A 27681-nucleotide genomic window follows, 5' to 3' on the forward strand; every position below is an offset into this window, starting at 1 on the left:
GTTTCCCTCATAGTCTGCTTCATTAGTTCCCCCCTGGTTAAACCAGCAAGTGCCTTTGCTGCTACCAAAGGAGTGGAAATCAGAATTGCCGAGATTTACCTGTATTTACCAGTATTTATATGACTAAAGAGTAAATACTACCTGTGTTTACCAGTGTGCTGGGAGGAGCTGCCAGCCCCTAAATCCTTTGCCCTATCAGTTCACTGGTACTTAGGATATGGTATCCCTGTGCCCTTCATCCCCGATATGTGCTGTGCACATCCTGTTGCACCTATTCTGCCTGTGGAACCTCAACCTGATGGAGCTTCCCACAGACAGGCCAGAGGACTTCCAGCAATATTGCCCCACTGGCATACCTCCATTTTTGCCCTTGGAGCCACCATTCCTTGTTCCTGAGGCCCCTCAGCCGCCTTCAGAATGGTCAGTGCCCTTCCTTGTGCCGACCACACAAGGCTTCTCCCAGTTGCTTCGCAAGAAGCCTTTGCTTGGAGAAACTACATATGTGCAAAACATGGAGTCGCTTTGACAGCAGGAATGCACTTTTATCAGTTCAAATAAATATTCCGCAGAATGTCTCAAAATAAACACAAGGATGGTCACAGTTATGAGAATTTTCTTATTTATTAAAGAGCAGAAATAAATTTTTGCATAAATTTTATACAAAAAAAAGTAACTGTAAATTTTGTATAGACTTTCCACTGAAGAAAACAGAAATAAATTCTTTCAATGTTTATTTTTTAAAAAATAAAATAAACTGAGATAACCACACTACCGCATGCGGACGCTCACCCCCACATCACAGGGTACCGGGGGTAGAATTTTAAAGATAAAAGGTGCAGTTCAACAAGCACAGCAGCTGAGCAACTTGAATTCAGCAGACACACACCACCCAACTGAAATGAACAGAGACTGCCCAGCAACAGTGGATTGCTTGCAAAGATGGCACTTTAGATGCCTGGTTTCCAGTGACAGTGCTGTGCCTAAGTGTCGTTTTGGATTCTTAAAAATCTACCTCTGGTATCAGTAACAGGTGAATAATGAGATCACAGTCCAGACTCAAAAGTCAAAGACATTCCAGCCACAAAAGCTAGTGGGGGATCTGTGTTTCACAAGCTCAACTCTTATTTTTTGAGTGGGTAATAAGTGAGTTTTTTTTACTAATAGATGATTTCTTAAAATTAGAAAGCAAATTGTCTTACAGCTTGTAATCACACTGTATTAGAGTACTCTGTTATTGGGAATCCATTTCCCCAAGAGTTTATGCCGTGTAGTCAAGGTAATTACAAAGACAAAGCTTTACTCTCTGCATGCTTTCCTGGGCACACAACCAGCAGAGCAGGCAATATGCATGTTTGACTGGAGAGTGCTTGGGATTCCCCTTTTGTTGGAGGAGGCTAGCTAAGGAGTAACAAAGAGTAGAAGTTATACAACATTATTATAAATTAGATTTGTTCCTATCTGCTCCAGTTTTCATAGTCTCCTCAGTATGTTTGTAACCTCTCCTGTAGAAAACAGTTGTGAGTTATTTCTTATTGTGTCAGTGACCAAGTTAACTAATGATGATTAGAATATGTGGAGGTCTTGATCCTGAAGACATGGATGTGAAGGTGGGAAGCGATCTGATTGCAAACACTGACACAGTATCGGAGCAAATCAAAAAGGGAAAAGATCTGGAAGAAGAACATAAGTTACATGTGACATCCAAACATAAAGGCTCAGAAATAATTTGTTCTGCAAATTTTGTATCCATTCTCTATGCAATGGGTTCCTCTCTTCAGTTAAGTGTAGAATTATCCTTGCCTTTCTGAAACAAAAGGCTTTTTCTAAACTCTAAATCAGCCTTCCCCAACCTCCAGCTGCAGGTATATATTCCCTATTCATTGATATTCGACTCCTCATAATGAATTCTCTAGGTTATGTACAATAAACTAAATATAAAAGAAGATTAAAAATCAAATCCAAAACAAAAACCCCAAATGTACGCTGCAAGAATATAACTGCTTGGAAACTTATCTATGCTGCCCAGATTTTTTCTGTACCATTCCCTCTTTTTCGTTAGACTGCTGCAAAACTAAAGTTGCTTACATTAACGTGGAAGAAGAAGAAGAAGAGGAGTTTGGATTTGATATCCCGCCTTTCACTCCCCTTCAGGAGTCTCAAAGCGGCTAACATTCTCCTTTCCCTTCCTCCCCCACAACAAACACTCTGTGAGGTGAGTGGGGCTGAGAGACTTCAGAGAAGTGTGACTGGCCCAAGGTCACCCAGCAGCTGCATGTGGAGGAGCGGAGACATGAACCCGGTTCCCCAGATTAGGAGACTACCGCTCTTAACCACTACAACACACAAGGATATTTTTCATGCCCAGAAAAATAAGGAAATGCTTACCAGGGCAATCCAAAGTACAATATACTCATCAATAAAGCTATTAAAATATTGGTCCAGGAACAAGAGTGCTGGGCCTATGAATGCTGTGTCATGCAGATGCATCTCACTCTTGGTCATATGTGCAACCTGTTGGGAAAAATTAAAGCTCATAAATATTCTATTTCAGCATCTATACTGAATAATTTAATATTGGAGGCGAGGGGTAAACAACTGAATTCTGATTTCTCTTTATAGCTTGGGCTATCACCAATTTCCCAGGGCATACTCTGTTGGAAGCAAATGAGGGGTATCATTACATATACCACTATACAGCTTTCATAAATGCAGTATTTGAAAGAAGTTTGGAAAATCATTGTTTGCAGCTGGAGAAAGAAAGTAAAACTTTCACAACAAATTATACCATATGAGACCAGCAAATAATAAGAGTTAAGTACTTTGTTTGTATTTATGGGACGCCTCATAAAATAAATTCTCTAACTTACCACCAGTTTGTTAGTTATTTTAGCAGAAACAAAACCAAAAGTCAGTATGTAGAGGCAAGGATGCTTTTCAAAGAGTTGCACAGCAGATTTCTTGTAGATCATAGCAGCTAACGCAATGACGGATCCAATGTGAAGAAAGGGTGAAAGGACACTTGTTCCCTACACAGAGAAAGAGCTTTGTATTTATCAAGGGCATATTACAGAAACAAATATCTCAACATGCTATCTCCAGAACAACTGGAGGCTGGCTGACTGTCCTTTTGTAACATTCTAACGCTACCTTCTTTAATCCACTCAGCTGGCAGTAAGGAAGTGCAGAGAAGGGTGTCGCCTGGCTGTGTGGTTGGAGTCTCTAACAGAAAAGCAGGCACAGTGAACTTTGTGCTGCATGCCCGGCCTAAGTGCAATTTCAGTCACAAAACAGCTTGATGAAATGCAATTCTTACCCAGTTCTAGCCTAACAGATGCGAACAGATGAATTTTTAAAGCACAAGTGGCCCAGATATTTTCATCTGGATGACGAAACAAAAACAATGCCTATCACTACATACTAAAAAGTCAACCATCTTAGTTTAAAATGCAAAATCCACAAACACATGTATTGAAGATCAACATTTGTACTAAAATCTGAAAATAAGTGTGGTAGATCAGAGACATGGTTATTACTTCTTCGGTGAAAAACGGAGAACCATTTACCATGTGAAATCTATGAATCTGCCCTAAAACAACCAGCAGGCAAACAAAAATAAAAATGATTTCAGAAAACCATAGGCCTTCTGGGTCAGATTTTTTTTTTAAAAAAAAATTCCTCATTTCCAAAGCCCCTGAAGCATTTGCTTGTTTCATTTAGATTGGGATAGGTAATATTTTTTAACTTCTCTCAAGGGTAACTTGGGGTTTGCATGTCAGTGGTCAGCAGGGCTGATGCCACAAACATCCTGCCCACACTCCATACACGCACACTTCTCAATTTTCACACATTCATACATGATGATCTTTGCCAGCCACTGAGAAAGGGGGCTCCCTTTCTCAGCAAGTTGCCAATGGGAAAAGTTGCCAATATATTCCATCAGCAGCTTGCTTGGCTTCTGTACTGAGCACAGAGAAAGAGGTTTTGATAGGCAACAGGACTATACAGCCAAACTCCTTCCCAACTATGTTCCTTATGCCAGTATGCAAAGTAGAAGACCGTACCAATAAAACAAGTCCACTCAAAGACATAGAGAATTCTAAAGACTGGCAGGAGAAAAGGGAGACTGAATTGAGTTACCCAAAAGGTAGAGAAAAACTCACTGCTATAGTTGATCCATTTTTGCCAACACCACCTGTGAAGATCACACCAAAGTAGTTTGTACAGGAGAATATGGTTCCTGCTACAGTACAAAGAGCTGGAAGTATTTTCACTGGGATGTTTAGCACTGGAATCTTAACAGGAGAGGAAGAAAAATATGGACACAGTTTAAAGAATTCTAAATTTCAAGTAAACTCAAACATTCCACTTTTCCAAATCTAGTATTTGGGAACTACCTAGAAACAACAGGGGGTACAATATTCTTTCACACATTACCTTTCAGAAAGCTGAAGACCTGTATCCATGATGATACACAGGAGAAATGTCAGTATTTGAGAACTTAATTCCTGGGGAGAGCAGACAGTACTGAATGGAGTCAGTATTTAGGTTTCCATTCTGAGGTGGTCAGAAACAAGGATCCATGAAGTATGGTATGGTAGTTAATGTTGACCTGCCACTGGCAGGAGCAGGGTTCAAATCCCCACTCTACTCTCACCCTACTCTACCTTACAAAGTTGTTCTGAAGGAAAAAAGGGGAAGAACCTGCACATCCCCTTGAGTTCCTATAGGGGAGGTGAGATATACATTAAATAATATGAATAAAGAAATTGGAAGTCACATAGAAGCCAGACTAGATAGGATATGTCTAAAGAATTAGGAAAGGACATTTCAATATATTTCAAATTTTCATGTTAAGAGCTTAGAAATGAAGAAAAGCAAATAGAAAAATAAGTACACGGGGCTGCAGTGCTGGGTGAAAACATGGTCAATTTCTGTACCCTGGACAGTGGCCAGAGAGATGTTCTTGGGATGCTCGTAAAGCTAAACAATAGGGTGACAACATTCCTTGTTGTTTGTCTCTGGCATCCGACAAAGGTATACTGTCCCTGAAAAATGATGGTTCCATTATCATGCATAACAGTCATTGTTGATCAACCCTCGATGAGTTTATCAAATTCTGTTTTTAAGCCACTTACGCCTGTGGTCATCACTGGATCTTGTGGCATTTAAATCCCTAGGCAAAATAGCATTATGTGAAAAAAGAACTTCCTTTTGTCAATTCTGAACAGCCACCGTCAATCTGTTTTATATAATTAATTTGCAAAATCCTGACCACCACCAAACTACAGCTGGTAGGGATGTTGCACTTACTCTACGGTATTATTCTGAAACTCTTCCCCTGAAATTTGAACTAAGAACTGTATTTGAAAAACAGTGATATGAACTTAACAAAACCAAGAGAACTGAAACAAAAGGGGCTTGTTATTTAATTTGAAGATTATACCTCACCTTTCAATCAAATGATTCTCAAGACAGTTTACAAGGGCTAAAAAAGCAAATTCACCCAAGCTCACACATACACAGCCTAGTAAGCTGATGGATGCTCTTGCAAGTCCCAGGGCAACTGAGAGTTGTAGCAGTGTTCTCTTTAAGCGTAAGGTGGGGAACAAATTTCCTGGAACAGCTGTTTCCTTGGCTAATGGATGGAACCAGGCTGATCTTCCCCTTGCCATGTCTTCTTCCTGGCAGGCAGGGGGTGCAACATCCCAATGGCCATTACTTCCTTGTCAGTGGCAGACACTAGAGGGTGGTCTTGGCACACTCGCACACACAGATGGTGCTGCAAAAGCCATTTGACAAATCAGTGATGAGCAGGACATCCCCCGCTCTTTGGCATTAAATCAAAGTCCCGCAGCATCTTCACACCAGTGCTGGCACACCACGAAATTGGGGGAAGGAGTGGGACACTCAACCCTAATACAGACTTTTGGCTAATTAAACCATCTATGGCCTTTTAAAATGTGGTGCGGGGGATTATTGTTGTTTGTTTGGTATGTATTTTTGTGTTTTTATATTGTCAACTGCCCTGTGATCTTTGGGTGAAGGCTAGTATAGAAATTTAACAATAAATTAAGTAAATACTGCTTCACAGCTTCATAAACCATGTTTTATGATGACTTGAACAATCATCCAAACTAAGCCAAGACCTGGGATAGCACAGCTGGTACAGCATGAAACTCTTAATCTCAGGGCCATGGGTTCAAGCCACACACTGGGTGAAAGATTCCTGCATTGCAGGGGGCTAGACTAGATGATCCTCATGGTCCCTTCAAGCTCTACAATTCTATGAGTCAATTAATGACAATCAACCAAATTTTCCTATTATCAAACAACTCTGTAAACAAACCATTTTTTAATTCTATAATGGCTGCACACACCACCACTGCAGCTTTAAAAAGAAGTGCTTTTAAATTTCTTTTTAAAGGAGTGGTGAGGAACAGCATACAGTGGTGCCTCGCAAGACGAAATTAATTTGTTCCGCGAGTTGCTGCGTCTTGCGATATTTTCGTCTTGCGGAGTGCGGATTCCCCGGGTATTAACGGCTTTAAGAAAAAGGAAGCAAACCCGCAAGACGTTTTTGTCTTGCGAAGCAAGCCCATAGGGAAATTCGTCTTGCAAAGCACCTCGAAAAACAGAAAACCCTTTCGTCTAGCGAGTTTCTCGTCTTGCGAGGCATTCGTCTTGCGGGGCACCACTGTAACTATCTCTCTCCCATCATGTCATAAACATTTGTGCAGGCATTAATTTACTCTTTGGGAGGCTGTGCACTTTCCATCTCCCTTGCTGAGCTGCATACCTAGTAGCAAGGTTAACAAAAGGCATAGAAGGTAACAGCAGTATAGTATCAGCTCTCCCCCCCCCCACCGCCTTCTGCCTCTCTTCCATCAGCTGTGAACAGAATATTGCTCTATTGTCTTCTGTGGCTCTATTCTGTGGAATATTGCTCTATTGTCTTCTGTGGCTGAAGAGCCACAGAAAGGCCCTAGAGAGAAAAGTGGAATGATTGAGTACATGTGCAATTGAAATAATAAGCAAACATTTTAATGATACATTTTCTTCTATACAAGTGGAGTTGTGTTTTTTCCCCCCAGTATAAGAAACCACCAAAATAAGCAGCAGTTGTCAAGAAAATCTAAAAAAACCCACTGTGTATATAAATAGCACATATTAAATTTTCAGAGCAGACTTCAAAATTCTTTTATGTGTTTTATACTTCAAAGAAAGCTAGGCTTACTTTTAACCAGCCTTTTCTTGACACACCACTTCCTTTTGAGTGTAAATCACATTAACATTAACTCACATTTTGCAAGTTCCACATTATTTATTTATTTATTGTATAATTAAATTGTAGCAGAAATTTGATTTGCAGCAAATTAGCTTTTGATTTTAAGATAGCTTACAAAACAAGACACACACAGCTATGTTATGGACCAAATTTTTATATTTTAGTAGACATACATATAGCATGCTCAAGCAACTATGGCAGCCAAATCATCTTAAAAAATTATTTAGTCGGACATATTTACCAAAGATTTACCACTGCCATCACATTTACGCTCAGGATCTGCATCCAGTTACAATAGTCCTCCCTTTCCAAATTTAGCAGATTTGTGAACTGTCCATCAAGATGTGAATGCTTTGTTCAACCAACAGACCAAGTTTCTCCTTAATGAATATGTGTTGGGCTGCCTCTGCCTAAATGGCAGCACATAATACAAAAGAATGATGGCTTTAAATATCTTGTGGGATGAACCAGTGCAATATAGCCAAAATAGGAAGGTCTCTCCAACAAAAAGGAAAGAGATACTGTTCTAAATGTATTAACAAAATGGGTTGGGAAAAATAAACAATGTAAGTTACATGTGATATACAAGATGAACAGAATTACCATCGCTTGCCAAAATGTTGGTCCTCCAATCACTGCCAGTAAATGCATGGTTATTATGAAGACTTGAACTTCAGTCACATCAATTCTGATTAGGTACAAAAAAGCCAAAAAAGCACAATTACTCAAAGCCAATTATAATCAATCTGCAAGCATGGCAGCGCTCCTCTATCATGCACAAGGTAAAACAAAACAATGGAGAAAAAGTTTTCTTGATGTACTCTTGCTGTCCCGCTGTTTGTTAACATCACAGCACAGAAAATGGAGATCTAGCTAGGGGTCGCAATTCTAGACAGTTCTAGAGCAGGCATGTGTCAAACATACATAGCCAGAGGTGTTTTAAAGGTTTCTAGTGAAGTCAATCAACTGGCTGTATAGGCAAACTGGTTTTAAGTGCAAGATAGATTTCCCATTCCACCGATGACTAGCTGCTGGACAAGTTTTCAAAACTCCTCTGGCTGCACTTCTGCTTCTCTCCTACCTACACCATGACTGTCTAGGAGTGTGGCCAAAAGGAAAAGTTGGAACTTGTTTACTTCTTTCAGCTACCCATAAGCAGTTGCAGAAATGTAAGCATTAAACCTTGCCCACCAAAAAAAAGAATTCCGAGTCTTACTTTCTTGAAAAAAATGTTTGCCCTCATCACAATCTTTCTCTTTTCATTCTGTCCTGCTATTCACATAGGCATGGAACTGATATACTGCTAACCATGAATAAGACTTTAGGACTCTCACCTCTCAATAATAAATCTTCCCTCTTTATTTTTTCCCATGGTTAAATGTGATACCTTCGGGCAGTGACCATGGTTAACGCTAACCTGGGTTTGAAGCAGGTTTGCAAACTCTGGTTAAGAAGCATCCCTGAGTAGCACCAAATTGGTTAAGGCAAATAAGGTAAGGGGGATTTGCACTGGAGAAGGGAGGAAGGGTGCAAGCCTGCAGCTTGCTACCAATATCTTAACCATGGTTAAGAGCTTGGCAGTGTTACACCTTCAGTGAACCATAAACACCACTGTTTTCTACTAGTCTTAGCTAGTGCTGTTCTTTTGAAGGGTACTTGGTTGCAACTCTGAAGTTTGTGGGGTTTGGGTCCTCCTTAATAGGCCAACTGACACTTATGGGTAGTATGAATAAGCCATACTCAGAGTAGCCCCAATGTAACGATGTAATGACTGCATGCAACATACTTGTGTTCACCATTTATTGTTAATTATGCAGATTCATTAGCTAAGAGGCCATGGTTGGCTATAGGGTACAGTGCTCCTGTTAAGCAGGTGACCACGTTAGAAAGTGAGGGCACATTCCTTGGCACCCTCCCCTCTTCTCCTGTCTCAAAGGTGAGCAATGCCAACAAAGCTGACAGTGCTGACTTTCTGTTCGATGGATTAAGATTCTTCCATGAGTCACAATAAAAGTTTTATTTCAGATAATCCTGCCTTGTCTTTCATGTATGAGAAGGAATGCTGCTGAATTCAGAGAGTAATAAAAAAGTTGCATATGTGTACATACTCCATTTGTATAATGATAAAGTATATAATTGTATGTACATAATATAAAGAAAAATAAATAAATCATGGTTTCTTAATTTGCAACATGCTTTCTGCTCTCTTTCTTTTCCACAGGCATTACTAATGGACACCAACGCACTCCCTTATTTTCATGCTTCACAAGAGAAACATAATGTAGACCTTAGCACTAGAAATGAAATGCTTGTTTATATGTACTTTATACCTACAATCTACATAGGTTCAAGTTCCAAAGCCAAATGGGAATATGCCCACATCCAAGGGCCAATTAAAAAGGAAAGTGTCTTCACACCCAGCATGAGTTACATAATTTCTGAAGGCACTTGCTTAAGTGTATGGCTAATAACGTCTAATAAACGTTTGGCCTCAAATCACTGCTAACATAACATTTAATATTCTGTTGTGGCAGATGCAATTACTGGTTCAGAAACTTTAATTAGCTTCATCTATGATGGCAGGAGGGGAAATATACACCAAGAACAGAGAAGAACTGGATTAAGCAAACTTGTGTAAATCACACTGTTAGTCAAAGAGAAATCTGAGGCAGCAGAGAGAGTACAGAAGAGGAAGAAATATCTGAAAGTGGGAACAGGATGGGTTTGTGAGAAAATATAATAGATCAACATATGAAGTCTTACAATGAAAGACTATAACATTTTAAAAACACTCCCTTCAAATACTTACAAACTGTGTTAAACCCATTTTATGTCCCACATATGATCAGCATTTCAGGACCACACTTGCACTATCAATTATGTTTGTGTCAGGGAGAATCCCTATTATAAATTGACCTTGTGAAAGAAATAATGTCTGCATTTCAATTTACTATTTTTGCTTTAATTCAGGTTTTATTAACTATTATTTTATGTTTGAAGGTATTAAATGCATCATTTACATCTTTAAAATCTAAGATGTGAGATCTCAACTTTTTTACATTAAATGTACAAAGCTGAGGTGCCAGTTAAACTCACCAGGCACAGGTTCAGATATGAACTTGCAGGCCATATTACTGGCCTGAAAGAGGCACATACTGCAAATCACCAACTTATTCTTTGGTTCTGATAAAATCTGAGTCAGAATTTCTAGCTTACTGCCAACACACACACACACCACCTACTAAACGACAACTTTGTACAACCAGAAGAAGTCCCACTGGGATATATTTCCTGGCTGCACAAAGGTGCCAAGGGTAACCAGGGTCAGGGAGAGTTGCAGGCCTTTCTAATGCCTGTGTCTTTGATGGCAGTATCCGTAAAAATCAATGGGGGCAGGTAGCCCCCACAAAGAATACTGCCAACCCAAGGGTCTTCAGGTGGGCTTTGGGTTTCCCTCCAAAACTATTTTGATGGGTGCAAGCTTTTAAATCTTTCTATTTAGTGGAACGCAGCTCTATTAGACTGAGATGGGGAATTTTAAAAGATTGCACCTGCAAAAGACCACTTGTGGTGGTGCATACTCTGAAACAAAGTGGGACACCTTCTGTCTAATAGTTTTCACGGGTGCAGCTTATTTACCACAAAATGCTCAGTCAGTTATGTGCAACTCCAGGAGCCATTCTACCTCAGTCCTCATTTCGCCATGTACTCATTTTGTCTTGCTTTTTTAAAAAAAATCTGATCAGATGCATATATGAAAATAGAAATAAAAATGACAGCCGCTCCACAGAGTTGGGGCAAGTTAGCTATAAAACTCGTGAAAAAAATATTCAGGGTCCTGTTGACTTGTCACTGTTTTATTACGGTATGAGCATCCCTCAAACCAGGAGGCCTTCAGTTCAAATGCCACCTCAACCACTACTCACTACAAGGTTTCAGCGAAGCTACTATGCCCCAGCATCTGTCCTCCTCAGGGCCTTACATTGTTGCTATAAGGATTACAGACCCCATGTATGCATTTGAACAGCTGAAAGCATGATATAAATGCTATTCCCCCCCCCTCCCCGCCTTACTGTTACTACATGCTGGCACAGCTGACTCTCTGTTTCAAACTTACCAGCAGTCTGCTCTGCAGCTTGTTTTGTGCCCCACACCAAGTCATCCAAACTTTATGCTGCTTCATACAATATGCCAGTTATGCTTGACCAAGGTAATCAGTATTTCCTTTTGGTATGAGCAGAGTACAGCTAGCTCCCATGCCCATGTGCCTGAGAGTTTTGTTTGGAATGGGACTCCCCAACCCAACCCCGCTTGACGGTATCAGGAGTGAAACAGACTTCAATCCCTAAGTTTAGCAAGTACTGAAAAAACACACCCATATGCTACTTGGCAACAGGTACAAATTAGACTGAGAAAGGTTGTTCCAGCAATCTTTCTGTGTGAAATGACTTTTGCTTTCACAAATAATATTAATAGAAAGAGGTGCAAGAAAAGGACGGCAAAGTTAAGCAAGATATTGAGAGATTCAGAAGACCCAAGTTTAGTTGCTTTCTTAGAATTATGTCATCTTGAAGAAATAACATATTCATATGGGATTCTACCAAGCAACAGAAAGCTCAAAACCCCTTCTAAGAGCTTGAATTTACTTTCCTAATATCTAGGTAAAGGGAAGCTGGCAATGGAACTTCGGTTTATGAGGAAATTACATCACTATTACAAAGATGGTTAGGAAAGATCCTATAGCGCTCTTTCCTAAGCGTGAGGGCAAGGAACTCTAAAACATGACTAAAACTGCAATCCTAACCCCACTTACCTGAGAATAAGTCCCACTGAATTCAGTAAGACTTACTTCTGAGTAGAAATGGTTAGGATTGCCCTGTAAAAATACTTTTCTAACATCAATATATTCCACGGTAGCTAACTATGTTAACAATTCTTTTTCCTGGTGGAAAGGTTTCTAGCAAAAAAGGGAGGAAATATTCCAAAGGTGTTCCAACAAAATTAATCCAGACCTTATATATAGAGATGGTTCCACCACTCTGGCATTCTGCTCTTCAAAGAGGTGAAGTCAGTTCTGTGTATTTTACAGTAGCCAATAGGGGAGAAAACACCAGAGTTTCAAAACAAAGCTTTTTTGTTTTGTTTTAAAGTAAACAGGGGCGGAAAAGTTCGATAATCTGAGTGAGTTTTTATTTTTCATTCAGTCATTATGAGTTGCCTTTAAAACAAATGTCCATGAAATATCACCAGGAAAACAATTGGCATTTTTGCAGTTACTCTGTGCATGACAAAAAGGTGCTGCTTCTAGAGATTTCATGCCATTGTTCATTGGGTAACACTGATTTGTATCTGTTACCGTGTTATTCCAGAACCCAGGTCCCAGAGTTCCTGTGAGAAGCTGAATTATTGCAAGACAGAGTTCAGACTCTGTAACATCAAATCTATGTGTGAGGGAAAGAAACATTTAAAAACAGCTTGCTTAGAAATCTTCAGCTTAATAGTTCCATAAGAACAGATTTTCACACACAATTAAGGATACAGACTTGAAATCAGCGTAATCTCCTTCAGAATGATATGACAGTTGCAATTACAATTATAGAGAGAAATTAAAAGCAGTAGTAAATCCACATCTCATACAATTCAATACAATCCCACTGACATTAATGGTAAAGTGCCCATTGAGTTTAATGGCTTTGGACTGTACTCATAAGGAGTCTGAAAATATTATAAAAGCAGTACATAATTCAAATACAAATTACTAGGCAAACACCACAGAAATTGAAATTAAAGATTTACATTTTCAATAACAATACTGAATTAATACAATGAAACCTGAAACTAAATATTATGTCAGTTGTAACAGTAATATTTTAACCTAATGAATGCAAATAAAGATAATATGTTTACAATCATGTTACTTAAACTTGTGTGTAAACTTTACTTTTACAGTGGTACCTCAGTTTACGAACAGTCTTGTTTACGAACTATTCGGTTTATGAATTCCGCCAAACCAGAAGTAGTGTTCTGGCTTGCAAACTTTACCTTGGTCTACGAATGGAAGCCAAACAGTGGAAGGGCATCAGTGGCAGGAGGCCTCATTAGGAAAAGCATGCCTTAGTTTAAGAACAGATTTGGTTTAAGAACGGACTTCAGGAACACATTAAGTTCATAAACCGAGGTACCACTGTACTCAGGAAAAGCAGCTATAAGAAGGAAGCTTTACTCACACTAGATTCTTTAAGCAATTACACTGGTCTCTTTGTAAATAAAGCGGTAAGAAGAATGTAAGGGAGCTGTGCATCTATTTTATATTTATTAAAATATTCCACGCTAAGGCTGCAATGGTATGCAGAACACTGAACTCATGTGCAACTTACTTCTTTTTTTGTTTTGTTCACAGAACACTATTTGTTCTGCAGACAGTCTACTTTCAAATTTAGCTAACGTTTCGGTCACCATGTATTGTTAAGGCTTGTTTCCCCCAACTATCATTCCTGCTTTAACATTACCTATGAAGCTTTGAATCTAGTAAAAATGTACTCTTCAAATTGTATGAATGGTAACTGGTGACACTAGCATTATACCCTGTGGCACCACAATGAAGACAGGAGACAGAAAAGCCGAATGCGAGAAGATGTCAGGTCACTTATTGCTAAGCAAGCTTCCTACCCTTGAGATGGGTGTGGAGAATAATTTGCATGTTCCGATTTGATTAGTCAGTGATTTTATAACTTAGGAAGAAACGATACTTTTTTTTTTTGCCTTTTAAACCTGCTAAATCCTTAACTAGTGATCTGTAATCACTATATTAAAAATAGGCACTAAAACGTGAATTGTATTTAGGAAAGGAGAAACATTCCATGATAGGTAAAGCTAAAGAAAGGAACATTTTAAAAAATAATGACAGCATTCAACATGCAAAGTAAACAATTATTGCAATCTAAGCAATGCATCTGATTTTTTTGAATGCTGTGTTTAAACATTAGGGTAATATTCAGCATTAGTTATACTCAGCGCAGCTACTCAAGTCCATTTTTAGGCCATTATAATCAAACATTTGCATTTAAATAAAAGAGAAGACCTAATGAAACAAAGCTAGCTGAACTAGCACAGTCTACCAGATTGAAATGAACTAATCATATTTTTTAAAATGTATAACACATTTTCTTAAAGGTTACAGAACAGAATGCTTGTTCTTTCTTGCTTTGTCAAATAAAACAAAATTGGTTAATCAGTGTACATTTCAAACTGTAAAAATGTAAATGTATAGCATATATTTAAAGATGTGTTATTTAATATTATGTAGTTCTTTTTGCCAGCAAAGCTGCTAAGCTTATGTCTCACCTCGTCTTACACTCAAGCTTGGGTTTCATTTCATGATATGCACTAACTAACCTAGTGACAGCCTAGTGACTCCCTAAGCTGGAGTTCAGTGAGCTCACCAAAATCCAGAATTGTGGGTCAAAGACAATTGCATGAAATCACTGCATAAAACAGCTACATAACATTTATCTTGAGTTGGAGAAGGGTGGGCAATAGAAAAAATAGACATATACACAGATTCCAGTAAGCATATCTTAGAATTTGCAGAAAGAAAGTTAGGCTGCAACACTTCAGCCTGAGAGAAACTCTCACTTCAGCCTGAGAGAAGCTTTAGCTTCCATACTAGCAATTGAATGGCCTACATTTGTCTATTTTCTACTGGATGTATGATATTATTAATGCTCCAAGAAAGCAATGCCCTTCTGAGGCACTAATTTTAATATTAAGTAATTAACACACCACTGTAATTTTGAGAGACAGAAGGGATTAATCCTGGCAACTGTCCTTCCTTTCCCCATTTTTTTTAAAAAGTTTACCCAACACTCTTGTTTGCTTGAATTCCTTTTGCCCTTCAAAGCTAGTGTTGCAATGTTTTTATGCAACACTGAACTCTAGTGCACTCCATTAAACTTTCCCACTCATTTCTTCCCTCTCCTCTGGCCTGTATCTGCATACCAAAGCAGGTAAAGCGGGAGGCATCTAAAGAAACCAGTATGGCTGTATAAGGAGCTTACAGATGAACTGAGTTTTAAGAAGGCCATGTATAAGAAATGGAAGAAAGGGGAAATCACAAAGGAAGAGTATACCCAAGTAGCCAACAGTTGCAGGGAACGTCTGGTGGGCCAAAGCTCAGAATGAACTTAGGCTTGCAAGAGAGGTTAAAAATAATTTTTTAAGTGTCTTCTTTCTTCTCCCCCTCCCCGCCCCCACCTTCCACTGTGGCCACCATGAGCAGCAGGTGCAAAAGTTGCTCCATGGCTTGACAAAGCCCTGATAACCAGAGGAGGGAGTTTGGACTGTGGTCTAAAATGGAAAAAACAGAACTGCATGGCACCTAACTATGTCTCTAATTCCTACACTATTCCTAATCAATCTGTGTTGTTAATAAACTCTATGATCAGGGACACCATGGAGGCCGAGCTATTTTGGGGGGCCCAATTTTGAGAGGGTGGAGGAGACCGAGCGTGGAACCGAGCATGGCACAGCTTCAGTGGCCAGCTCCTCCTCCTACAACGGAAAGAGGCCACATGAGAGAGAGGAGCCACTGGCCACTGAAGCTGCACTGCACTCAGCACCATGCTGAGCCGCCTCCTGACATCATGTGTGTGACACTGCCCCAATCTCTGGTGCAAGTTGGTGCCTCTTATTTTCAACCTGATTATTCACTATGATGAAAAGGTGCCGAACTGAAAGAACAATTTAATTAGCACTACTTTGTTTAGGCCAAAACATTGCTTCAATATACTCTTCCATGGATTATAGATTTGCATATACCTTCTGACTGACTTAATCACTTAGCAGTGTAATGTCTGGCAATATTAGGTTTCTCTCTTAGGTGGTTTACTTACATTCCAAAGCGCAATGTTCCAGAGACATATGTCTGCCAGTGTGCGCAGTAAAACATGAACGTTCCAGCAAAACAGCAAAAGAACATCCAGTCAGGATTTGTCCCCAGCTGCACAGCAATACACGTTCCCAAAACCACAAACACTGCAGAAAAAAATCAGTTAAAATGAGCATAGATTACAGATTTCAAAAGCAAAGAATGAACAAACAAATGTGTTCAATAGTCTGTAGTATGCAGTTGGCACTCTTTTATTTACTGCTCTGTATTTTTGATGCATGGTCATAAGAATTTTAAGATTCAAGATCAAATATATGCATAAAGTATAGTCAGAAACAAATTTCAACAGTCAAAGTAACTAAACTAGAGAAAACTGGTGGGTTCTCAGTTCCATCAGAATTTATACTGTTACACATTTTAAATATGAAAATAAAATTACCATTGAGTTTTAATAACTGCATGATTTAGATTGCAGATTTTAAACACACTTGTCTGGGAGTAAGTCTCATTGAATGGAGTGAGATTTACTTCCAAGCGGACACACATAAGACAACTGTGTGGTAAATAACATTTCATAACCACTGGGCAGCCCAATTCTGTTATGGTTAAGTTAATGTGGCACTACAGTAGATCCAGAATTGTTAGATTGATACTGTAATTCTGCAAACATAATAGGAAAGAGGAGAAATCTATTAGGATTAAGCACATTTGTTTCCTTTTCTTGTGTTATAATTCCTCCTGCTTCCCCTAATCAAGGTAAAGGAGCGTGAAATTGATGAAGCAGTATTTGAAATAGCTTTGCTCACTTTGCTGCCCTTTTGTAGCAAAGTACTTAGTACACAGGTTGTTAGACAGGAACTCAACTACCGGTACTTAACGTATCATAGCATTAAGCATCACTTTAAGCAGCACAGCTAATTTTGGTTGCAACTGGATGAGACTGTTTAGTGTTTTTATCAGAGGTTCTTCATGTTTTATTCTGTTTAGTAGGTTTAGGGGTGCTTAATAATGTTTTACTAAACATTATTTCTTAACTAAAAGTTTTATTCTATTTTATATTTAACATCCAACTTACAGCAAAACTGTGCTAAAATATCACAATTTCAATTTTCATGTCAAAATTTGGATGTTCAGTGAGTTCAACAAAATGGTCCAACAGCTAAGAAAATTACACATACAGTTTCAGAGTGTGTGTACTTTGCACCCAAATTTTGCACACTAGTCACATCTTAGATAATGTTTTTTAAAAACCTGTTAAAGCTACTTTGGGAGCTTCAAGGAACTGGGCAGTCCCTGAGCTAGCCTACAGGACAGTTTGTAAAGCTTCTGAGTCTTAAGCACTTGCAATCACTGACCATGTGTGGATAGGACTGGACCAAGTTAAAGCAAAGCAGGGTTTCGACATATAATCTCTGTAAATCTTTTCCACCTACAGGAACAGGGCTGAGACTAAGGGAGGTCCATCACATGGACACAGGTAAGAGCTCACAGAGACTCTGCCTAAGGTGCAGTTGGCTTCAAGTTTGGTTGGACAAGTTGAGGGATTGCACAAAGCCTTTGTTCCTGAGGCTCAGGAGCTTCCCTGAGTTGTAGCATGTAGGCTAACTCAATTTCTGGCATCGTATTAAACAACCTTATAAGCTTTCATAAACTCCCTTCTGATGTCTAGGATTTGTTTGGAAAAGGGATGAAATTCCAGGGGAACTGGAAAACCATGGTGCTTTTCAACAATAATGAAGTGAGAATGAAACTAAAAGACTCAGATCAGTTTGCACATCACATTGAACCATAATTCAAATAAGCTATTGTTTAATGTGAATGTGTAGCATCCTAAGTGCTCCAGCCAGGAAACAAACCACGGATTGGCATAGCATTACCCCAGAACCTGGGCTTGTGGTTTGTTTCTCTCCAAACACATGGAAAAACCAAGGTATGCTAACCACTTATGGTTTGTGGGGTTTTTTTGTGGGGTGGGAAGGATTCATGAGTCCAGGTTTGGATGCAAGACTAAACCAGACTATGTATGGTCTGCTTCTCAGCAAGAAGGCAAGTGCGGGGTGAAGTGCCTGTGATTTCAGTGGCATGTGCAAGCATGCTGCACGCTCACATTAAACCATCACTTCTTTTAACTATAGTTTAAGGTACTCAGCTTTACTTTTATTGCTTCTTTGTTCAAAGAATCTGGACAGGGGGTAGATTAAAAATCTAAATGCCCAATCATATTTCAAATATTTCAATATTTTAGATTTACTGTCATTTTAAAATAAGAATTTAAACTATTTACTATGAAACTAAAATTACCTAGTGAAATTTTGATTCTGTATTAAACGTACTAGCTAAACCTTGAAAGATGGCACAGGATTATACAATCAGAGTACATTATTTTCATTCTGCCAGAGCGCCAACAGTTTTTCTTTCTGTTTGCAGTTCAGTATCCCCAGTATCCTTCAAAGTATAAACCACTTAACAGACCCTTATATTTCAGTAATATATGACATAATACCTGTGGACAGTGAATCACAGCCATGGTCAAAAAGTTCTCCCAAAGGGCTACTACTATTGGTTCTTCTTGCTTGCTTCCCATCTATAGCATCCAAAGACTGGTATATGAAAAGGCCACAAGCACATGCAATATATGCCCAAGCAGGTGCCTAAGAGAGAAAGTATGTGACTGCAGTTAATGTCAATAAAAAGTTTACAGGGTCTTAAATCAGATGTGGTTCTCCCATGCTGCAAATTTATTCCCAGTTTTAACTACAGTGGTACCTCGGGTTACATACGCTTCAGGTTACAGATGCTTCAGGTTACAGACTATGCTATCCCAGAAATAGTACCTCGGGTTAAGAACTTTGCTTCAGGATGAGAACAGAAATTGTGCTCCGGCAGCGCGGCAGCAGCAGGAGGCCCTATTAGCTAAAGTGGTGCTTGAGGTTAAGAACAGTTTCAGGTTAAGAATGGACCTCTGGAACAAATTAAGTACTTAACCCGAGGTACCACTGTATCTGTAAAAGGTTATAAATATTCCCACTTTTCTGGAGTGTGGAAAACCTAGCTGTGATGACATGGTTTGCCTCAAGTACTCTTACAGTTTAATCTGACACATGAAGCTAGTCTCACTCTGCTCAATAGGTCCCACTCCCAATACCCATGTATTGTGCAGGATACCTGAGAATAAGTCTCAAAGTCCAACAAGTCCTAATTCTGTAATGGATCTCTGGTACATTCATCCCAGAAAAGCATACCTGGCTCCAAGCATAACACAAGAACATAAGAAGCTGCCTTATGCCAAGTCAGACCATTGGTCCCTCTAGCACAGCACTATCTACACTGACTGGCAGTAGGTCTGCATTATTTTTAGACAGGGGTCTCTACCAGCCCTACCTGGCTATGCCACATATTGAGCCTGTAACTTTTTGCATGCAAAATGAAAGCTCCACCACTGAGCCACAGACTTTCCCAAAATATTTTCTGCACCAGGTTGTGACTTTGTTTTATACACCCAAACACTTGAGTGTTGACATCTGTCTCTTACTCATTCTCAGTGGGTGGTTTTTAGCTGCTTGCAGTTTTATTGTGATGGCTTGTAATAGTTTTATAGCAGGACATGTGTACTTTGGCAACTTTGTGGGAATGTTTGATCACTTGTAAGTTTTTCATATTTGTTTACTATGTAAATCACCTCAATATCTTGGAGTATAAGGTGCCACATAAATAAAATAATAACAAACTATGCACTGTTATTGTCTTAGTTTTACAGTTTATGTAACATACTGGAAAGAAACAAATTCTCTCAAAATTTACCCTTAGCACAGATTCTATGGCACAGATTTTTACCAAACATTTACAATGTCTAGGATTAGGCTACTTCCCAAATTTCTTAGATTTTTAAAATGTCAATACTATATAAAGCCCTCAGTAAATAACTTGTTCACACAATTACTTTTCCAGCTTTGAGCACTACATTAGCTTTCCTATAGGTGATTCTTACCAGGACTAGAAACACTGCATCCTACTTGCCAAGAATGTAAAAAGGCAATCTCTGGCCATGTTTAAGATGGGGAAATTTTCAGAGCTCATTTGGGCCAAAGCCTCAAATAATCTAAATCACTATTTCAATACATTTTCAAAAATGCATAGAAATTTCAAAGGCCCCATGTCAAGTGGGAATGTTTGATTCCTGCATTTTATCATTGCATACCACCCTAGAAACAAACTGGCACCCATTCTTGAAATAGTTAACATTTAACTACCAATATGTATTTAAGAGAACTGCAGTACAGGGGAGAAAATTTCAACAAATCTTTGCTATATAGATATGAGTGATTTGGGTTTTGGTGAATATTTTTTCTGGTTTTTGCCATTTTTTGGTTTTACACAAAGAAATAATTTCTTATAAGGTATGAAGCCTGTCTGCTTTACTGGGTGATCATAAAATATAAGTTGTATACTGCAGTAACAATATTATGCAAAAAATATGCTGATCCAGCCATCAATCCCACTCTCAAAAGGAAAACCAAAACAGTGCTCTGCAATACAGCAGTATATCATAAATGCTGATCTAGATCTTTAATGCCTTGATGAGCAACAATTACAGAGCCTAAGTCTGTATCAATTAATCTCAATTTTGTAATAAATACTATTGCTAGTCATTTTATATATTTCTATGACACTTCCCCTAAAATGTCGCCTCGAACTAAAATTTCTCTGCTCTATTTTTCTCCTCCCCCTCTATTTAAACATCATCAGAAGCCTAAGTAAATATTCTTTCCCTGTCTTACAGAAACAACTCTGTGCATGTCTCAGGGTGTATATACAGATAGTTACTCAAAGAGCTGAGGCAGGATTTTAACTGTAACTCAATATATGTCAACTTGTACTTCTTAAGGATTGCTAATCAACTGGATGTTTGCAAAGTACTATCTTACATACTTGTACTACTTGAGAATAACTTGGTAGTAGTAGTAGTAGTAGTAGTAAAGCAGCATTCTTGCTCATTGTTTAGAAGGTGACATTGAATCACACATGTATATTTATGAAATGAGTATGAGGAATACATATGAAATAAATAAACAAGACAGATGTAACTAAGTAACTTCAGCATATATGGGGTTTCCAAGAAGTACCTTAAATATTTAGGGAAACAAGAATTACAAGATAAAGGATGTGTCTCAAGGCCTTCCCAACTGTGTTCTGAGAGTCTGATACAAAGTACAACACTCACACTGGATTGTTGTCAGGAGGAAAATGCCTCTATTGATAGCAGAGTTTAACTGTGCTTATGAATAAAGTGGTTCTTCTAAAATGCCAGATCCATGGGATCTTTTATTTGTACAGTGCAGGTCCAGAAGTACTGATCCCCAAAATCTTGTGACTATTTGCACTCCTAATTTTGCTCTTGTCTAGATGAGTAGCAACTGGAAATACTCAATAATACTAAAAGGTAGATGTAGTACTTAATGGATAGATTAAATATAAGAAAGAAGTATTACCTAAGTGGAGTTATGCAAAGGCCACAGTGCTGCTCTGTGCCCTTATTAATTATCTGGATGAAGGAGTGGACAACAAATACACAAAAAACACAGATTAGGATGCATAACCAACACTTGTTGCAAAAAAATAAAAATTCAAAGGGAGGGAAGCTATAATAGAGAAAAGTGTGAGTTTTGAAAACAAGATCCAGACAAGCAGTAGCATTACTAAAGATTTTTTGGTAACTAACAAAAACAAAATTAGCACAAGTCAACAATCTGACCTGAAATCAAAAGAGACAATGAAATGCTTACTTTTATTATTGAAGCAATTCCTCAAAGACTATGTAAACCAAAGATGGAGAACCTTTTTTAGTCCAAAGCCTGCATTACCTTGTGGGGAATATTTCGGGGGAGCACATGCCAAGTTGTACAAGGGTCCAGAAGTAAAAGTGGGCAGAGTAAAGTGACTCTTAACTTTCTTCCTTTCGACCATGCAAAGCAAGTCATCCCTTCATCCAGGCAAGCAAGAGGTGTCATCACAGTTTAAGGTCACATTTCAACCAGACAAAAACACATGAAGAAGTGTTAGGCAAAGCCTTTAAGAAGTGTTGCCTAGGAAGACTGGGTGGTCTATGGAGAGTCCCATGGGCTGCTGATAGAGGTCTGCAGAGCTATATCTATGGCTCAGTTTCACTAAATAGTCCCATAAGGAGAAGCCCCCTATCCTCCCCCCACGGCCCCACAAACAGGTGTTGGGGGAGGGTTGGAAAAAACCCCAGAACAGCACATGTGGGAAGGAGAAGACAGTTCATTCTATCAGGAAAACAGTAATGCTTGCGCTGATGGAACAATCTGCTTAGTGCTATGCTGAATTCCTCTCTTAGACTCTGGGTCTGAGGTTCCTCACCCCTGCCATAGGCAATAATATTGTTCTGTTGAGCCTATAGGCCCTAAGCAACTTAGGACTCAAATATCTTAAAGACTGCCTCATTCTCTACAGACACCCCCTCCCCCCAAATGTGAAGATCAGCAGAAAGGACCATCTTAGTAGTTCTACCTCTCAGAAGTTCAGGGGGGTGGCGGCCTGGAAAAGAGAATTCTGTTGTGAAATTCCCTCCTCACAGAGGTGAAGCTGGCTTTTTCACTATATAAAAGGTAAAGGTAAAGGTACCCCTGCCCGTACGGGCCAGTCTTGACAGACTCTGGGGTTGTGCGCCCATCTCACTCAAGAGGCCGGGGGCCAGCGCTGTCCGGAGACACTTCCGGGTCACGTGGCCAGCGTGACATCGCTGCTCTGGCCAGAGCCAGAGCCAGAGCCAGAGTCGCACACGGAAACGCCGTTTACCTTCCCGCTGGTAAGCGGTCCCTATTTATTTACTTGCACCCGGAGGTGCTTTCGAACTGCTAGGTTGGCAGGTGCTGGGACCGAGCAGCGGGAGCGCACCCCGCCGCAGGGATTCGAACCGCCGACCTTTCGATCGGCAAGCCCTAGGCGCTGAGGCTTTAACCCACAGTGCCACCTGCGTCCCCTTTTCACTATATAGCTTCCAGCAAATGCTGAAGACTCACCTCTTTACCCTTTGATACTTGAAATGGGTGTTTTCAGGGCCCACTTTATGCCTTTGATTATAATCAATTTTAACAGTTATAACACTGAATTTTAAATTGTTGTAACCCACACTGGGACATGCTCATGAAGGGTAAGCAATACATGTAATGAACAACAACAACAATAGCAGGGGTGGAAGACTGCATCCAGATAATGGGCCAGATTCTTATCTCTTCTAACTCATGGGCCAAATTTGACACATGGGTGGGGCTGCCCACCTCTCAAGCACCTGGTGTTACAATGATGTCAAGTGATACGGGGCTTTGAAGCCCTGACAATCAGCTAATTATTGGGACTTTAATGCACTGCACAGAGCTCTTCAAAGTGCTGATGACCAGCTGATCGTTGGGATTTCCTAGCAGATCTGAGGATTGCAAAGAGGCTTGCAAAACTGCTGAGGTTGTGCTTGAAGTCCTGACAACCAACTAACAGTGGTGCTTCAAAAGCTACCTTTGGCCCAACCCAACCACCTTTTTACCTTCCCACACCTGACACCATACAGTAATACCTCTGGTTACGTACCATCCTCCTTGTGAACGCTTCAGGTAATGAGGTAACCCGGAATTAGGTGCTCCTGGAAGCGAACTTTGCCCCAGGATGTGAATGGAAGTCACGCACTGTAGGCGCATGAGCAGCGGGACGCCCTATTAGCGAAAGAGCGCCTCAGGTTAAGAACGGTTTCACGTTAAGAATGGACCTCTGGAACGAATTAAGTTGTAACCGGAGGTAGCATTGTATATGAAGTCAAGGCAGCTGGGCATGCCTTGGCCAAAATGGTGTGGCAGGCCAAATGGGGAGGTCTGGTGGGCCAGATTAGGCTCACAGGCTGGAGGTTTTCCACCCCGATATAAGGACTCATTTGGAGTACCATGTGCAAAAATTGGAAAAGATCCAGTGAAGAGCTATAAAAATGATCAATTGCCAGAAGAGTAAAAAGAAGAAAGTATTGTTATCCTAGGAAAGAACCAAGATGCAGGAAGGGAAGGAAGGGGGGGGGATTATTTACCTATTGATTAGAGTCAAAATACGGGAAGGTATAATTAGAATTCCTTAATATTTGGAACAGTCACTGAACTAACTACTTGAGAAGTTGGGGAATCTCCATTATGCGCAGGCATCTGTCAAGAAACTTAAGGTGAACCTGCTCCTTTCTTAGAAGAGAGATTAAAATACTTGACGATGCTTTCAAACCTTAAGATTCTATTTTTAACATGCTATTTATATTTTATTTATTCAAAAATTTATATAATCTTCACTTTATCTATATGGATATACATAGGTGCCTGGCGAAGCACAATACAGATCAGTAGTAATCCCTTTCACATATAAGTTTTCAAGCAGGAATCCTGCTAAGCAGCTGCTAAACACTACATAAGTAAAGGCAGAAAAACAAGTATCTCAGCATAAGCAAGTTTCATTAGTAGGGTGCTGAGTCACTTAGAGCTTATTACATATATATTTCACAGCAGTACAGATGGAAGGAAAACTGAGATCGTGTACTACAGAAAGCTTCTTGAATTAAGGAAAAGAGATCTATTGCAATGGTGTGATGTGTGCAGAGTCCTCCAATATTTGATAGCTGAATTCCAACAATAAACAGCTCAACTTTTGCTTCCCCCCACATATATTTTAAAACATTTTAAATCTCCAGATCTCAGAGAATGACAAGAGCCTGGTAGTATCAGACCTTGGGAGAGAGGCATTTTGATATTCTTCATATTTTTCATGTTTATGTTTGATATCTCTGCCCTTGTTACAAATTTTATGAGCTCCGCTGCTAAACTTTCTATCATTCTCACATTCTGTCACACATCAGTCAACATGCATTGCATAGTGCTCATGATATTATGAAAACCTTTGTGAAAATGAACAATGTATCTTTTTTTGAAATAATTAAGGATTGTGCAAAAGTATTATTGGGAATTTTAGAAACATAATTTAGATCATTTAAGAGCAAAAATTACATACATAAAACTCCAGATATGTCTGTTAACAGAACACCAAATTAAATATAATACTGAGCCGTTCAACAGGAGTACAATCCCTTCCTCAAAGAAACGTTAATAGATATTTAGCTTACCTGCTCTGTAGCTGTCGGACAGTAACACACTAATATTATGGTTGTGCAGATGTTTATTATCAGTCCAACTATTGTAATCAGATTAGGGGCAATCCAAGCTGGTACTCTTCTAACTAACCATTCCCAGTAACCTTGCATTAATGGTTCAAGCAGGGACCGTCCAGCACTTTGATACTTGTGTTCTTCTAGCCGTTTTAGCTGATGTTTTGTCAAAGGTGGCGTAGGCAACTGAAGCAGTTTGCTTAATGTACATCCTGCTGAAGGAACATGACCATAGCGCACAGGGGATTCCAACTGCAATTCCCCACATCGTTTCTTCACGGATCGATTCCCACTCATGGATTTATTAGCCTTGATGTTGTATTTGACAGATTTTAACCGTTGTAAAATATCTCAAGATCCTGGTCTATCTGGAACATAAAGTATTTAGATTAATGTAACAGGTGGAAAGCTGTCAGGAATGTCTCGCGTGTTTCATAGCAAAACATGAGATATTTGAAGGCCCAAGCCTACTCACAAACAAAACAAACAGTGCTCAGAGATTCACGTGACAGAATAAGTGCCCCCACTACAATTAGACAGGAACCATAAAATGAAGACAGCAGAAGTCATGGTTAGTTTCTTCCCAACTGGGGTGAGCAAAGCATGTGCAATCGGCTCATGCATGGTAATCCATGGCTTACAGTTTACAATGACATGTGAGCATGGCCACAGTGCCTGTCCCAGGCTATGCTTCAAGTTGGCTCGGGATAGAGAAAACAGATCAGCCAAGACTTGCTATTAGTTTGTGGCCACCAACATGGCATTTAGCAGCCATTAGTCACAACTAAAAGCTACTTTAGGAGAATCTGGACATACATATACAGGGACAAAGAACAAGGACTAGAACTATCTGAGAGTAAATGCAAGGAACAAGTTTAATAAATGGTCTCTTTTTGATTGGGGGCATTTGGACATGCCAATTTCTCTAACTGAAACTTAAGTTTGTACTTCAAAGAACACCTTTTTATTTGTTCCTTGCTATTAATGCAAGCAGAAAGCATCCATCTGCTGCAATATGAGTAGTTTTGCAAAGAGTGACAAGAAGCACAGGAAAGGAGAAAACTTTTACAGGATTCAGCAAAATAAATAGAAGATAAAGAGATAAAACTGAAGAAATCTTACTCAAGTCTTACGGATGATACAAAATGAAAGCATCTTTTTTTCTTGAACTCCATCAGGTTGCCTAGAGTTCCAGAAATCATCTGTCCTTTAAAAGTACAACAGAAGCTTGCCAGACCCTTGCTAATAATTCACTTCAGTTAAATAAGCAGGTCAGAAGCACTGAGTCAATACAGTATCAACAGTCACAAACTAAAGAAAAAGCTCAGTGCCAAGATCCAGTCCAAAGTCTCCTCTCTGGTCACCAGGCTACAAAAATTATTCCAAGGATGGGGGGAGGGGATGAGGAAATCCCACACCTGCCCTTAGGGAAGTGAAAGCACCACTCTTTCACTGTCAGGGCACATACTTTGCATGTAAGCCTCCTGTAAAGAGAACAGGGATGCCATAGCGACTGAAGGGAAGCAGGCGGCGAGGCTGATTGAAAGAACTATACCTGAGACCTTGAAGGGCCGCTACCTGGGCTAACGCTCTGGACTCCATGCAAGGCTGACCCTCCTGCGGTCTCGAGACACTAGGTGCAGCCTTGTCCTGAGCCTGCCACGCCTGTACCTGACGCAAACTGTGGCATGCCTGCGTGTGTGTTTGTAGCGCGGAGGGTGGTTGTTTTGACTTGTCCCAGCAGCGGCACCCGCTCCGATTACACGGCTCCAAGGACTGACTGACATGACACGAACTGCGGCAGCCCACCCCCCTGTCTCTCGCTCTCTCTGGCATCGGGAGCCACGCACCTTCCCAGGCGAGGCGGCTGGGGAGAGGAGCCAACGGCAAGGGCAGCCTCCGGGCTCCGCTTAGAGCAAGCCGCCCGCCCACCATCCCCTGCGCAGATGCCCCGCAGGCTGGGGGAGCGAGAAGAGACCCCCGCGGTCCGACTCTCCGAAGGACCCCGGTGGCTGAGGTGGGGGGAGAACTCACGTTAGCCAACCCTCCGCTGGGCCCGGAGGAGACCCGGCGCCGTCGAAGGCCGAGTTCCCACCACCAACACCGCCCCCCGCCCGACGGAGACCATCGCCCTGAACCGCGCCGAAAAACACCCGGCATTTACCTCAACCAGCCTCTTCGCCCAGGCGGCGCTTTTACGTCCCTTTTGCGGCTGCCGTAAACAAGGCCGGGTTGGTGGTTGCTTAGGGCGGGCGCGCGAGCGGGCAGAGGCTCCTAACGAGGAGCCGGCGGGAGCGTGCGCGGGCC

At 40.3% G+C, this 27681-nt stretch overlaps 1 protein-coding gene across 8 annotated transcripts; it reads right to left on the reverse strand.

Annotated features, from left to right (window-relative positions):
* Positions 1 to 602: 602 nt before the first annotated feature.
* Positions 603 to 27675, reverse strand: CEPT1 (choline/ethanolamine phosphotransferase 1). Of its 8 annotated transcripts, none has more exons than XM_079979676.1 (9): positions 27539 to 27675; positions 25333 to 25742; positions 18676 to 18823; positions 16177 to 16318; positions 7889 to 7973; positions 4161 to 4292; positions 2868 to 3026; positions 2386 to 2511; positions 603 to 1670 (listed from the first exon to the last, which is right to left on the reverse strand). In XM_079979676.1, the coding sequence occupies exons 2-9, from the start codon at positions 25669 to 25671 to the stop codon at positions 1554 to 1556; spliced, it is 1248 nt and encodes a 415-aa protein (XP_079835802.1). In that variant the 5' UTR covers positions 25672 to 25742; positions 27539 to 27675; the 3' UTR covers positions 603 to 1553. The 8 variants fall into 8 exon arrangements, with proteins under 8 accessions (XP_079835802.1, XP_079835804.1, XP_079835803.1 ...); XM_079979678.1 differs by having other exon boundaries at positions 25333 to 25738; positions 27539 to 27674; XM_079979677.1 differs by lacking the exon at positions 27539 to 27675 and adding an exon at positions 27409 to 27532 and having other exon boundaries at positions 25333 to 25738.
* Between the last annotated feature and the right edge of the window lie 6 nt (positions 27676 to 27681).

Source organism: Podarcis cretensis, assembly GCF_951804945.1.
Source record: "Podarcis cretensis genome assembly, chromosome: 6".
NCBI lineage: Eukaryota > Metazoa > Chordata > Lepidosauria > Squamata > Lacertidae > Podarcis > Podarcis cretensis.

What these genes read in the sequence shown, in the direction of transcription:
- CEPT1 (XM_079979676.1), bottom strand. Translation starts at nt 25,671, where the DNA reads ATGAGTGGGAATCGATCCGTGAAGAAACGATGTGGGGAATTGCAGTTG. An exon ending in CTGTGATTCACTGTCCACAG is followed by an intron (nt 16,319 to 18,675) that starts GTATTATGTCAT and finishes TTTTTTCTGCAG; the next exon opens with TGTTTGTGGTTTTGGGAACG. An exon ending in GGAACATTGCGCTTTGGAAT is followed by an intron (nt 7,974 to 16,176) that starts GTAAGTAAACCA and finishes GTACCTAATCAG; the next exon opens with AATTGATGTGACTGAAGTTC.